Raw genomic sequence first — 14,983 nt, 5'->3', positions numbered from 1 at the left:
CACAAAAAAACGTTTTGTACGCACACGTTCCAGTGCCTCAGTTTTGGTTGGGGAATTAGAACATGCGGTTAACGATTTCAGTGTTCAGGACATTCGGTCACTGGACGTCAATTAGCGTGGGACCCACGGGCTCACCAGGACTCTCAAAAGCAGTCGAGAGACAATATACATCAAGAACATAATTCACTTCCAAAACCCATTCTATAGCAACTTGCCATATTACAACTTCCAATCCATGAAAATCCAAAGGGATATGTAAGGGTAGTAAATGTGCACTTTGTACATTTGTAGCTGTCCGTTATGGAAAAATAACACACCCCTCTCAGCCAATCAGAATTGAGTAATCAACCATGCAGTTGCATAATCATGAAAGGTAAAGGGGACACAGTTGGTTAGCACACACTGGTACATATTGTTCCTGGGCTCGGAGGGCTTTTTTGGGAAAAGGCAGAAGCAACAGTCGACACCCTCAGCGCAGATATGGCGCTGCTTCCTGTTCCAATGTGTCTCTGTCAGGGCTCTGTCAGCGGGAGCGCTCCTCGGCGGGACGCCTCGCGGCAGGGTCAGCGCTGCGCCGGACAGCCGGGGCCGCCGCCGGGCCGCTGCCGCACGCCGGGACAGGAGCGCGTCGAGCCGCTCGGCCGCCGGGGCCAACAGACACTCCCTCATCCACACCGCCCAAACCGGGTAACGGCTCCAGTCTCATACAGAGGCTCCGCAGAGCTTCTGTGTGCCCATTAACGCCGGCACATTTATATATATATATATATATATATATATATATATATATATATATATATATAAGGCCAACTGAAGGTGGATTTAGAGTGCGTGCAGAGAGATAAATCTACTCAGAAAGACACAGTAAAGACAGTGCAGGGCAAACGTCTTAGGCATATATATATATATATATATTTTGAAATGAAGTTTCTATGTCAAATCATTTACTAGAAAAGCAGTAAACAGTTAATAAAATAGAACAAATCAATATTTGTTGTGACCACCCTTCACCTTTAAAGCTGCATCAATTCTCTTAGGTACACTGTCCTGCAGTTTTATAAGAGAATCAGCTGGTAGGTTGTTCCAAACATATCAGAGAACTTGCCGCAGTTCTTCTGCAGAGTTTGGCTGTCTCGCTTACTTCTGGCTCACTAGGTAATCCCAGGCAGCTTCAATCGAGTTTTCATCTGAAAAGTGGTCTATTACTTAATACACGACTTTGATGAAGTAAAAATTCTCTGCAACATTTTTTTGGGGAAAATGTTTGGAAATCAAAAAGCTCTTTTCTACTGACGCACTAATGCAGAAAACAAAAGGGCCACACCTAAGGCCAAATTGATATTAAAAAAATCAAATGTGCCTACAACTTTTGCACAATACATGTTGAGTTGAAGTTGCCTGCACTTGTCTGTCATCGAGCTGTATATTACTGTTCTGTACCGTGTCTTGTGCAACGAAGTTCAGAGATGCGAGTTAGCGTATGAACATCCACAAAATACTGTGACACTGTCCCCAGTGCAGCAACTAGTATGATCAGGTCCACTGGCAGGAGACATTGCTCTTCAACCGTTCTGTTGTTCTCAGGGTCAGAAATGGCCATATCGTGAGTTTAACAAGCTGTGACAACCCCCCAAATTAAATTTCTTCAGCATGAAATTTAATTACTTTTCCTGGAGTGACCCTGCCATATCAAAATAATATTTTTATCTAAGCGGTACACCATCAGGGCACAAAGATTGTCCGATGAGTCTTTTTTAACCCTGCAGTCATGAAATCAGAAGTCAGAATCAAAGTTAAGTGCCACACATCTACAGTATTGCAGCAAAGAATCAATAACGATGTGTTTTGTAGCAAAAACAAAGTGGTCCAGTCTCTCTGGACTGTGAAGCAGGCTGTATCTACATGAAAAATACTGATTTAGGGTTTAAAATTCAATGAAGAGGTGTTATCACAGGGGGTTGTTTTTGACCTGTGGGCCTGGGGTACATACATTATATGAGAACGACACGACGATCAGCACTAATCCTAGCTCTCTTTGTGCCTCTCTTAGAGCCAAGGGTCCAAAGCCCTTAAGAGACGCACCCGGGTGCTCCTCTGCTGTCTCACTGTCTGATGCACTGCTCCTACAAATGCATTAATCACTTAGCAGGGCTCTCTCAGGGCCGGTACACAAACACCGCTTTCCACACCTGGACCTGCTGCAAGAGCTGTTACATTTTCATTATATATCAGGGGCCCGAAAAAGATTAATTCAGGACACGGCAGTGAGCACTGCCAAGTAAGGACAGAAGGTACAGAAACCACATCGGCAGCCATTTTAAAAACGGTCAGTTGAGCAAAGTCACGTTTTCTGATACTACCATATAAACTATTAAGAGATAAAGTTACAACTTGAGGCAGCACAGACGGTGCAGTGGGTAGCACTGCCGCCTCACAGCCAGGAGGTCCTGGGTTCAAATCCCCGTCGGCCGGGGCCTCTCTGTGCGGAGTTTGCATGTTCTCCCCGTGCCTGCGCGGGTTTCCTCCGGGTACTCCGGTTTCCTCCCATAGTCCAAAGACATGCAGGTTAGGCTGATGGGAGGGTCTAAATTTCCCGTGGGTATGAGTGTATGAGTGTGTGAGTGAATGGTGTATGTGCCCTGCGATGGACTGGCGACCAGTCCAGGGTGTATTCCTGCTCCAGCCCCCTGCGACCCTGTTCAGGATAAGCGAGTTAAGATAATGGATGGATGGAAGTTACAACGTGGGAGCTACATGAAAGCCAATTGCTCAAGTTAAAATATGAACAGACGTCTGCAGAAGACGGCCTGCAATTCATACACTATCATGGGTCACAGCTCATCTCCGCATGTGACCCAAAATACTTTCATGCTGCATTATCATCTAAGTCCCTGTGAGGTCACTGTTGCCACTGGATTGCTGTAACGGTCTTACTAAGTGTACAATTAGTAATCACTTGTGAGCATACATGTATAAAAGCAATTGTGTTACTATAATATACCGGGTAAAGGAATGAATGTGACATTGAACATCAGACACAGAACAAAGCGTGTGAGCACCCTCCTGATACACTGCATGCTGACTGAGTCCATTTACACTCACACAAACAATACAATTACAGACATAAAACACAAATCAGACAAACACAAATGGCCATGGGGAGCAATCTGTCAGTTATCAAAAAATATACTAGAAAGATGTTATCAAAGATTTGAATTTGGATATATTTATTTATTTTACATATGTTTATATTTAAAATAAATATATAAGGAATTTCATATTGAGTCAATATCCCCCATTTGTATATTTTCTATTGACCCTTTTATATTTTATGTACTCTCTTAAATACTGCATGTAAGGTTAGAAAGGATGGAGCTGGTTAAGGCAACTGATAGAAGTATGTGGTCATAGATCATTCAAAAGTTAGCACAGACAATAAATTTTGCAAATTTAAAATGACCGCAATGCTATAAGTTACAGCTCAGCTATGAATATCATTAATGCCTGTTGAACACGTCTGCATTTGTCTTGGATAACGCAAGGCACTGAAGGCATAAAACGAAACACTGAAACGCTTGAGGCCAAATGCAGCTCATTTAAACTGTAATGCTGACTTTGTGGCACTCAAGTGTGACATTTTTCATAAGAATTTCACAAAAGTTGAAACATTAATCAGAGCATCCCGTTGTAAAATCCAGCTATGCCGGCTTGATCAGCTTGAGATTTGAGCTGTCCAATCTGGTCAGAAAGCTGGTCTAGCTGGGTATTAGCTAATCGACCAGCTTGTGCTGGTAGCTTATCTGAAAACATAGCTGGAGCTGGTCAAACCATGTCAAGCTGGGAGCTGGTCTGAACTGTTTTTTTCAGCAGGGCAGTGAAACATGTTTTCAAGCATTGTCCAAGTTTTGCTACATGGCACTTGTAAGGCAGCTGGTATTCTACCAGAGCATACCATCCTACTGGAACTCTCCCAGTACCTCACTTTCTAGTCCAGATTTGTAGACCTGGCAATGGGCAATAGAGAGAAGACTACCATGGGATTTGCTGCAAAGCACAGGGCTCAAGTTGTTTGTGAAAGACACATGCCTGGTACGCATGGTTGAAGTGAACCACTGGTTTGAGAGCAAGCAGATCACAATGCTTTGAGCATACGATAGGGGCCAACACACAGCGTCTCAACACACAGACACACATACACACAATATGGTCAAATGAATAAATAAGCATTGAATCAAAACATTCAATGCAGTTGCCGAGACAGCAACAGTGGCTCTTTCAGCCATGCTATTGGCATACAAACACGGCAGGGCACTGATACTGAAACAAGTTTTGGGACAGAAGCAAAAAAGAACCTTGCATGTAGTCCCTAAGCTCCACCGCAGAATGACAGAGGAGACTGATGAACGAATGAACATAAACTTTAAGTCGCGCATTTGAATTTCAATCCAGTTGGTCTGCTTTACTGTTTCATTTTAAGCTGAATCTACTGCGAACTATTCCCAGTTATTATTGACCATATTCACTCATTTCTGTGAAGGCAGAACTGTGTGACGTAAATAATGAATGTGTAAACCTTTCCACCCCTCAACTATAAAATGCCTGTGGCTCTGGACACTGCTGTCAATCATCCTGCTTAATTAGACCCAATTGGTTTAGATTACTGGGGAGGGGCAATGTGAGAACTGACTGACGTGATGGCTCTATCAACCCCCTGCTGAGGCAAGACTCAAGTAGAACTGCCCTCAGTAAAGCGGTGTCCCTCATCACAGGAAATGTACTGTCTGCTCGTCTCACCTCAAGCAATAGTGAGTGAATGGATGGAAAAATATCAGGTAAACTAGAGGTGGACTGCATACATACTTCTATATAATTCTTCTAAAAAATTAAATAAATAAGCAAACTCCATTCTGATGTAGAACATATACTATCAAGTTAATAATAAGGTAAAATGCCAGTTAATGCGCAGGGCATTTGGCAGAAACCAACCCAATAATCCCGTTGGCGTTTTTCATCTTTACGCTGTCTTTTTTCTCATCAAGAGACCCAAATCTGAAAATCAGCATGATTCAGCAGGTGTGATTCACAAAGGGCTCTGTTGTGAGAGAAGTCAACGGGGCTTTTATTGTGACGGCTATCGCCTCTTTCACATCGGCCCGTTCCCATGACTGCGCCTTTCAGAGATTGTGTTTCATTTGCACTTGGAGTGAAAGCAGCACCCCTGAAAAAATGCTACTGAAAAGGTTACCACACATTCTAAATTAGCTTCACGAGAAAAAAAAAACACTTGGAGAGAAAGGGCTGAAAAGCACAGCATTTCTCCAAGGATTCCTGTAAATTTCTCGCTAACGGTCTCTCTCCAGCAAATAGAACACATCCCATTTTTCTGTGCAATCGACTGCCCTTCCGTAGCCCAAACCTGAAATGGGACGCCCTCCATCTTGGATGCACAGGCCTTCAAACAGCGGTTGGCATTTTTATGGTCCTTTGACCTTCAGATCAATAGGTCAAACCGCGGTATACAGAATGAGACGAAGGGCTCCCAGCGGTCCTGCTGACCGCTGCTATCCTCGGGCCCTTTGGAAGGGCTCGGTGCCGCAGACAGAACCCCTCCCTCCTCCGATGCCAAGATCAGGTTGCCTCTCGCTCTGATTGGAAATAGCAACCTCTTTTATGAAACCCTAATTTTCAACTCAAAAGGGTTCCGCTTTTCATATATCCCGAGACGAGTGAAACCCACCTTTCCCTCGACCTACAGATGCCAATGGCACACCTTACAGTCAGGAATGCCTGGGAACGCCAGAGCGAAAACAAGGAATTCATTGCTGAGGGTCAAAAAAGAAAGGCTTAAATGTAAGTTCTAATTCTAAAGGCTTCGAGTTAAAATCATGCCTAGCAACCGTATTTTGTGTGTCTGGCATTTGAAACAACAACAGATAGAATAAGAAACAACGGGATCTTTACACCCGTGGCACAACATTACCTGTGGACACAGGAAGGATGAGTGTAGTGTGCTTAGCGGGTGTTTAGACCTTAGCTTTAAACCCCTAGACCACAGAACAGCATTACAACTGGAACAGATAATCCCTATTTCACAGATTTGGATAGCCATTCCAGTTGTACTGCAGTTCTGTGGTCCAGGGGTGTAAGCCTGAGGTTTTCAGCTCCGGCTGAGGGCAGCGCAGCAGAAGCAGGAGGGCTGAGTGGGACATGCTCTGGCGTGGTTCAGCCCGAGGCGCTGGCGAACGTGCTGACCTTGGCTTGGACGCTGCTGTCATTGAAGGCCCTCTGCAGCGCCTGGGTGAGCCCTTTGGGCAGGTCGAGTTTCAGAGCGGCGTCCGGCCGGTTCCGCCTCACGTGCACAGACAACACTGCAGGAGGAGACAAGACAGAGATCGCCGACAAGCCCCGCAGAGCAGGGTCTAACACAACCGATCTATTCCACAAGAGCAAAATATACTCTATTAGAGTCGGTTTAACACAGAATATTTTACTGCCTTTGAGGGCTCATTTGCAGTACCGTACATGGTATGTTTATTAATCACATCAGTGTCTGCAGCAAGCTGGTTTTAATAGCTAATGGCCGTACCCCCCAGATGCAGAAAGGTCACTGCCTTAATTTTAATGCTGCGATCGCATAATTACATCTGCGGTGTTAGAAAGACAGTCAACAGAGAATGTGAAATTAAACCGTACCTGTTTTTACCCAGAGTCTCTCTGTGATGTTACACTGCAGAGGGGTCTCCTCAGGGCCGGAGGCCGGGTGGAGGCCCTGTGTCGGGGCAGTAACCTCTGGGCTCGCGGTGGAGGCACTGGTCGTGGAGGTCGGGGGACTCGTCGAAGTCCTGGGAGCGGGCGTGGCGGTTGTGACAGCGGTGGTCACCTCTACGGCGGCGGTGGTCACTGTTGTCTGCGCAGGGGCGGTCGGCTGCGCGGTTGTGGTGGTGCTCGTGGTCCTGGCGGCCTCCGTTGTCGAAGCCGAGGTCGACATGGTCACCGTTGTGAGCTGAAGGGTGGCATTTGTTAAAGGCTCCTGAGTAGTGCTTATTACGGTTGTGGATGCCGCAGGTGTGGATGAGTTGTCCACTTGTACAAACGTGGTGGCGTTCCTCGCGCGGGCGGAGGGAGGATTGGTCGCGTTCTTGGCAGAGTAAGCGTCTGCTTCTCTGGACGGCGACAGGCGGGGCGGCAAGTCTGTCGACGAGTCGTTTGTCGTTATTTCCTCTGAGGCGACAGAATCAAAAGCACCCGCAGTTGGAACAGGCAGCGAAGGGGAGGCAGATGTTGATGTCACGGCAGAAGCTGTGGAGGCAGTGAATGAGGTCACAGCAGAAGGAATGGAGGCAGCCAATGACGTCACGCGAGAAGGTGATATGGAAGCATGCGATGTCGCATCGGAGGGCGTAGGGGGCGACGACACAGTGGGGCTGGCCGTTGGCCGACTGGTTACCGTGTGGACTGGCGAAGATGGAGACGGCCAGCTCACAGTGAACCTGCCCGCTACAGCAGAAGACGGGGTTTCTGAGCTGAGGGGCCCGAGAAGCCCATTCACAGAAGAGAGAGATGTGAACGCACCGGCCTCTGTTGCTCTGGAAACGGACCCTGGTGCTGGAGGCGTGTGGCGTGAGCTGGTCATGACGGCTGAATGGCGCTGGCCCGCGTCCTGAGGGGGAGACCCGTTCTCATTTCCGTCAGCGAAGCGTGCGGGCGGCGAGCCTGAGGCTGCAGCGGCCGAGTGTCCGCCAGGCCCGAACGCCGGCGCACGGGATGTCCAGCGAGCGTGGAGCGGACCCTGTGCGGCCGCATCTGTGGCAGTTTCTCTATCTCCTCCTGTCGTCTCAGAGGACGCTAGCCCTACAGGTGATGAAGGATAAACGGTCTGAATGTTAGGTTGGGAGGGCTCACTCTCCTCTGGGTGCATCTGAAATGCTGGTTCCTCAACAGCGAGTTCGGGCTCTGTTGCAGGCATCGCTGTAACAATACTGCTCGGTGTTGGAGAGTCCGCTGCCTTAGTCAAAGCGCTAATGGAATATTCTAGCAAGCCCTGCGCCGACGCAGTATGCGGCTCTTTTAATACGAAGCCTGCTGGCGAAGCTCGCCCTTCTTCAGCAGACGAAGCATTTAACGCAGAGGAAATACTCGCATCACTGGCCGTAAACGACGACGTGACAGCAGGTGTCTCTTTAGCAGATAAAGCTATCGCAGAAGCTCCCGCCAGGCTGGGAGGTTTAGCCCCCAAGCGAAATGCACTCGCCGTGTCTTTGGGAGGAACTGAATGGATAATATTTCTCGGATTTCTTGACAGCCTCATATCTGCAGCACTTCCAGGCGGTGTTACTGGTGATGTAATTGCCCTATTTGCTGTCTCGGTGTGATAAACCTTAGATGGGAAGATGGGAGCAATATGTGCGTGAGCGGCGATAGGCGGAGCCGTGTTCTGCTCTCTGGCTTCATAGGCTGGCCGAGCAGACTGAGCCGGCTCCAGCACATTAGCTTCACTGGCTGGCTGACTTACTGTGAAGGCATATTCTCCACTCAAATCCCCCGTGTAACCACGGGAGGGTGAGGGGTGAGGATCATTCGGCTTTGGCCCTGCAAAGGTGGAGCTGGAGTCATCAGGGGCTTGGGTGAAAAGGGGCAAGGCCCTGGGAGCTGCCTCATTTGTTGTTTCTAATAATCTGTCAGTCACATTTGTGGGCGACCGTGTCAATTGAATAGAATTAGCAAACGCAGCCAAAGCTTCCTGATGTCCCAAAACACTAGTATGTGCAGATTGAGAAAAATAATCCCCAGATGTAGGCTTTAGGAGCTGTGCTGATTTAGCAACTGCTTTCAAACTTGCTAAACTGGCAGATACCAATGGGGATGCGACTATATCACTGCTTACTGGCAGTTTACCCCTCGAGGTCTCACTGCCAGGGCTCCCTGATGTCAGCAGTGATTCAGCTGAAAACACCCCCATTGACGCTAGTGGCTGCGCGGATGGCAAAGGGACAGATTTGTATGAGGCGGAAGAGGATTGGCTGAGGCGAGAAGGAGTCAACCAATCGAAAACGGCCTGATGAGAGATGCTCCCCCTCAGCCGTGCGGTCGTCAGGGAAGGAGCGAATGCCGCCCCCGCAGAAGATAGACCGAGGGATACGGGCGTGGAACCCGGCCAGGAACCCGGCCAGGAACCCGGCGGAAAACCTCCAGAGGGCGTCACGCCTGCCTGGGTCCCATGTGCGGCTGCTGCTCTGGCTGATGGGATTGATACAAGTGACAGCAACCCTGATCTGCGCTCCTTTTCGGAGGTCAGTTCTGCAGTAAAAGAAGCATGTGACCTTACTCTGGAGCCGGTGATTGGATCAATCACTGTCCAGGGAGCAGAGGTGAAGGTGGCGAGGGCCGGGCCTCTGTCGCTCGGCAGTGGAGGCGGACCAGACACTAATGCCGTAGCACGTTTGCTCATTTTAAAAACAAGATTTGTGCTGGTCTGACTTAACACGCCAATTTCATCAGGCCCAGTGATATGCTTTGAATACGCCGGGTGGTTTAAGGGTGCTGCTGGAGGTGTGTGCGATACTGAGGTGACTGGAGTAAACGGGGCTTGGGAGGCATTGCTAGATACAGGTGGGGAAACAGAAGTTCTCACAGTTGTAGCTGGTGTTCTAACTGAAGGCACTGGAGATAATGTAGCATGCAAGTGACTTTTTGAGAGTAATTCTTCAGCAAATCCTGCCCTCATTGTCTCCTTGCTGAAGGCTGCTGAAGATGGCGCCTCTGTATTTGCCTCACTGGATCCCAAATGGATATTTGATGCAGTAAACAAGGCGGCTGTTTCGCTAAAGCCAGGCTGTCCCTCACTCACCCCAAGCGAACGGCCTGGTGAAGTATGTTGGCCTCGTGTCGCTGGATTCGCTGGAGAAGCAGACTGCACAGCACCAGCCACTGTCTGTATGTCTGTACTTACAAATGCTGCCATGGGCTGGTTGGAGGAATCTCTAGAGAAGGTGAAAGGGTACGCTGGCAAAGGAATCTGAGTAGTAGAAGCAAGGGTAGCAGCATTACCTGGAGCAGTAGTAGGGGTAATAGTAGCAGTAGCAGTAGCAGTAGTAGTAGTAGCAGGGGCAGTAACAGCAGTAGTAGCATTAGAAGGGGTAGTAGCAGCAGCAGCAGTAGAAGTATTAGTAGGGGTAGCAGTAGCAGCAGTAGTAGTAGCAGGGGCAGTAATGGTAGCAGTAGTAGCATTAGAAGGGGTAGTAGCAGCAGTAGCAGTAGAAGTATTAGTAGTAGTGGCAGTAGCAAGGATATTAGCAATAGCAGTAGTATTAGTAGTAGGGGTAGTAACAGTAGTAGGGGTAGTATCATTAGCATATGTAGTAACAGTAGCAGGGGTAGTGTCATTAGCATATGTAGTAACAGTAGCAGGGGTAGTATCAGTAGCAGGGGTAGTAACATTAGCAGGGGTAGTAGCAGTAGTAGGGGTAGTATCATTAGCAGGGGTAGTAACAGTAGTAGTATTAATAGTAGTTGGGGTAGTAGCAGTAGGGATAACAGTAATAGTAGCAGTAGGAGTAGTAGTAGTAGTAGTAGAAGCAGGGGTAGTAGCAGTAGTAGCAGAACCAGACGTAGTAGTGGTAGTAGTAGCAGTAGCAGTAGTCACAGCAGTACTAGCAGCAGTAGTAGTAGTAGTAGCAGAAGCAGTAATAGTAGTAGTAGAAGCAGTAGTAGTGGTAGTAGTAGCAGTAGTCGCAGCAGTACTAGCAGTAGTAGTAGTAGTAGTAGCAGCAGTAGCAGTAATAGTAGTAGTAGCAGGGGTAGTAATACGGGTAGTAGTAGTAATAGTAGTAGCCAGGGTAGTACCAGAAGGGGTAGTTGCAATAGCATTGTCAGTAACAGTAGAAGTGGTAGTTGTATCAGATTTTGAAGACCTATCCTTTGCAGTAGACCACATCATTGAAGCATATATTTTGTTGCCTTTGGAATGACTAAAAGAGTCTTGGGAGGCATTGTAACTGGAATCTGTTCCTTCTGACCGAACACTGCTGTCATCAAAACCTTGAGTTGCACGTTTCAAAATTACAAAGGCATCTTTGGCAAATCCAGATGTGGGTGATACAGCACTTGCCAATTTATTTGTAAAATGAGAGGGTCCAAAAAGATGCGGTTGTACTGGAGGCGCCACGGGTGATGAAAGCGTGTTCTTTTGGAAGTGTTCATTTCTGAGGGGAACTGGGGGAGCTGTACGTGCTGAGACTTGGATGGAGCTGGGTGACTTCAGATGATTATGAAATGGTGTCACTGCCATCAAAGAATATGGTGATGGAGATGATGCTGATGAATTTGAAGTTAATGCAAAGTACGCAGGCAGAAATGGTGCCCTGGGCTTGGACCTGGACGCTGGCCGGGGGGGAAATGAGCTCTGATGCATGCTGGGAGTCAAACCTGTGCTGGAAGAGAGGATGAGGGTGGTGTCCGGGGCCGAAGACGAAGGGTCGTCTCTTCTCCCCGCGTCCGCCGAAGGCCATTGGACGGTTTGGTTGCCAGTGGCAGCCGGGGAAGCGTGGGACTGGACCAGCGTGTGCGGGCTCTTGGCAGTGCTCGCCGACATGGTGAGGATGGACGAGAAAGCGGGCTGCTGCCTCGCAAGGCCCGCTGCCCCCGGCGGCTCTGTGCGCCGGGCGGGGGCCGGCAGGCCGGAGGGGTCCGCCGCGGCCGCCAGCTCCCGGGGAGGGGTGGAGATCCCAGACGACTCGTAACTCCCTTCATCTGGAAACAAGCGGAGAACTTCACGTTAATGTGGCAATAAGCCGGAGTTATGCTGCGTCCGCTGGTCTCTGTCTTACCCAATCGCCGGGTGGCTTAACGGGATTAGCGTTCCAGCTGTTCATGAACTGATTTAATTAAGAGATCATGTAATTGGCCCATATCAGCTGAAATTATGTTTGTCTGCATGACCCCTGGGAAATGCAGTTCATAGTGATAAAGACCGTAAAGAGAAAACCAAGAGAAGATTCTAAACTGAGTATATATTAGTCAATATCTGGAAAACAGCAATGGGAAACACAATTTTAACCACTCAAGAGAATGAATGAACTACAGAAATCATTGATACAACCTACAACTCTGATCCATGAAATCCTCTCTGTGTTTAACAGGGTGTTTCATAGCACACAGTAATCAAAGTGTTTTCCTGTGACTCCAGACAAACTGAACTGCAGAAATACAAACACTAACTGAACTGCAGACATACAAACACTAACTGAACTGCAGAAATACAAACACTAACTGAACTGCAGAAATACAAGTACAAACTGAACTGCAGAAATACAAATACCAACTGAACTGCAGAAATATAAACTCTAACTGAACTGCAGAAATACAAGTACAAACTGAACTGCAGAAATACAAACACCAACTGAACTGCAGAAATACAAATACCAACTGAACTGCAGCAATACAAACACTAACTGAACTGCAGAAATGCAAACACCAACTGAACTGCAGAAATACAAACACCAACTGAACTGCAGAAATACAATTACAAACTGAACTGCAGAAATACAAACACCAACTGAACAGCAGACATACAAACACCAACTGAACTTCAGAAATACAAACACTAACTGAACTGCAGAAACACTAACTGAACTGCAAAAATACAAACATCAACTGAACTGCAGAAACATTAACTGAACTGCAGAAACACAAACTGAACTGCAGAAAAACAAACACAAACTGAACTGCAGAAACAGAAACACCAACTGAACTGCAGAAATCACAAATCCAACTGAACTGCAGAAATACAAACATCAACTGAACTGCAGAAACATTAACTGAACTGCAGAAACACAAACTGAACTGCAGAAATACAAACACAAACTGAACTGCAGAAACACAAACACCAACTGAACTGCAGAAATAGAAACACCAACTGAACTGCAGAAACACTAACTGAACTGCAGAAATACAAACACTAACTGAACTGCAGAAAGATTTTTTCTAAAGAGCGCTGCACTCCAGGCTTCAAACAAGAAGCGATGTGAAGACATGGGGAGGCCTCATATATTTTAGTTTAAAAAAACCCTGACAGAGAGAGATGAACACAAGTAGATTAATTTTTTAAAATGCAAACATTTATTTAATTATTTATCGCGAATGATTTATTTATTATTTCTACAGTATAAGATGCACAGATTTTAGGAAACGGTTCCAATCACTGCAGCCATATCAAAAAAGGAAATGACTATAGTTAAGAAGGAACAGCTGTGACAGTTACTGTATGCTCTACTCCTGTAGAAAGCACAATGTCACCTTCAGTAAGGGAAATGTTTCACATTTCTGGGTCAAATGTCTATCGCGTTTGCATTGCGTGCTGTCCTCTATGAAAGAGCTGACAACATACTGGCACTCACCCAAACGGAACGCACAAGGCCATTCCCAGTACGTCCCTCCAACACCCCCAACGCATCCATCAGGGAATTACATTATTAATTACCATAGATTTGCAGGTCCATCACAAATTATGCAGTCAGCGCATGTGTTTTCCACCCGAGGTGGTGAAGCTCACTTCCCACAATGCCAAAAGTCTCTGTTTTACATAATAAAACCCCAGCAACCCTTTTTCAATTACAGGAACACAGCATGGAAAAGCTTCCTGTGAATTCTGCCCAAGGAAAATATCTCTGTGATTCTACCGCCAGATATTTTGCTGCCCGGTTTTTAACGAATTGTTACAGACTAGCATGACTATGTATAAGCTCAGAGATAACAATACCCACATTTCTTTTTTTGACGACGTTATCAAGGCGTCAAACCATTTTTTCATAAAACTGCTCTACTTGGAATGCCTACTGTGAGTGGAGCACCGGAATGCCAAACTCACAAGCTGCACTGGACCATTCTCCCATCCAGACCAGCCAAGCAACACATTCAAGGCGCCGCCTTCCAAAACGCGCTTGGCTACTCGCCCCTCGTCCTCTCTCGTCTCGGTGCAACAGCAGTGCTCGGCGGTGGTGAAATAACACCCCCAAAAAACAAGGTGGGACGCCCCTGTCTAACGGATTCCTTCTCTGCACCGCACATGGTGTCCTGTGTTGGGGGAGAAGCCCTGAGCAGCACCCCAGCGATGGTGTTTGGCCTTCCTACTGACATCCACCTGTTCCTGCAGGGAGGGGGCGAGCGCATGGGACAGCCCGACAGAAGGGCTGGATGAGGATCCAGGGAGAGGAGAGAGGAGAGGAGAGAGGAGAGAGGAGAGGAGAGAGGAGAGAGGAGAGGGGAGAGGAGAGAGGAGAGAGGAGAGAGGAGAGGAGAGAGGAGAGAGGAGAGGAGAGAGGAGAGAGGAGAGAGGAGAGAGGAGTGAGAGAGAGGAGAGAGGAGAGAGGAGAGAGGAGAGGAGAGAGGAGAGAGGAGAGGAGAGGAGTGAGGGGGGGCAGATGGTTAGGAAACACTCTTAAAACAGTTTGACCGGAATGGTGCGTAATGCAACTGCTGCCACCCCCGCCCCCCCCCCCCCCCCCACCCCCACCCCCCCCATCTGCTGCAGCAACATCCACCCCGCCCCCTTTAGCCTCCAGCCCCCTGCCCCCGACACGTGCGCAAGGTTCGGCAAACATGTTTCCATGGTTTCAGGACATCCCAACAGAGCGGGGTTTCTTCCTGTGCCTCTATACATAGCCTCCATCTGTCTGCACACACAAACCACTGATCTGTAAACATATCCACACAATGCATCTCAATCAAAAAAATCTGTTTTTAATTAGTACAAAAACACTTCAGCTACAGGCTTCACTATAGTAGTGGGCATATTCATTTGGCACAAATGCTAATTGACAGCCGTCCTGCTGGTGAGCGTATTTCATGGGTAGGCGACTGAATTGTGAACAACAGAAAGAGCAGTCACAATGCAAGCAGGAGAACATGGTGTACCTCCACACAGAGTGCCCTCCTCTTTTCCCCTTGCAGTTCAGGGATGTTTAATACACCATAAACCTGGGGGACA

The 14,983-nt window shown here is 47.7% G+C and overlaps 1 protein-coding gene across 1 annotated transcript in view; it reads right to left on the bottom strand.

The window, feature by feature from the left end:
* LOC133111111 (UPF0606 protein KIAA1549L-like) overlaps positions 1-14,605 on the bottom strand; it is a 57,870-nt gene extending 43,265 nt beyond the window's left edge. The window contains exons 1-6 of the mRNA XM_061221266.1: positions 14,504-14,605; positions 14,041-14,143; positions 11,425-11,748; positions 10,002-10,047; positions 6,694-6,953; positions 6,245-6,368 (exon numbers count right to left, since the gene is read on the bottom strand). Coding sequence (XP_061077250.1) covers positions 6,245-6,368; positions 6,694-6,953; positions 10,002-10,047; positions 11,425-11,748; positions 14,041-14,143; positions 14,504-14,605 — 959 coding nt within the window. The remainder of the gene's footprint in view (positions 1-6,244; positions 6,369-6,693; positions 6,954-10,001; positions 10,048-11,424; positions 11,749-14,040; positions 14,144-14,503) is intronic.
* Positions 14,606-14,983: the final 378 nt, after the last annotated feature.

This window comes from Conger conger, chromosome 15, assembly GCF_963514075.1.
Source record: "Conger conger chromosome 15, fConCon1.1, whole genome shotgun sequence".
Taxonomy (NCBI): domain Eukaryota; kingdom Metazoa; phylum Chordata; class Actinopteri; order Anguilliformes; family Congridae; genus Conger; species Conger conger.
Note: the sequence above shows the minus strand (reverse complement) of the source record. Positions and strands in the feature narration are given on the sequence as shown.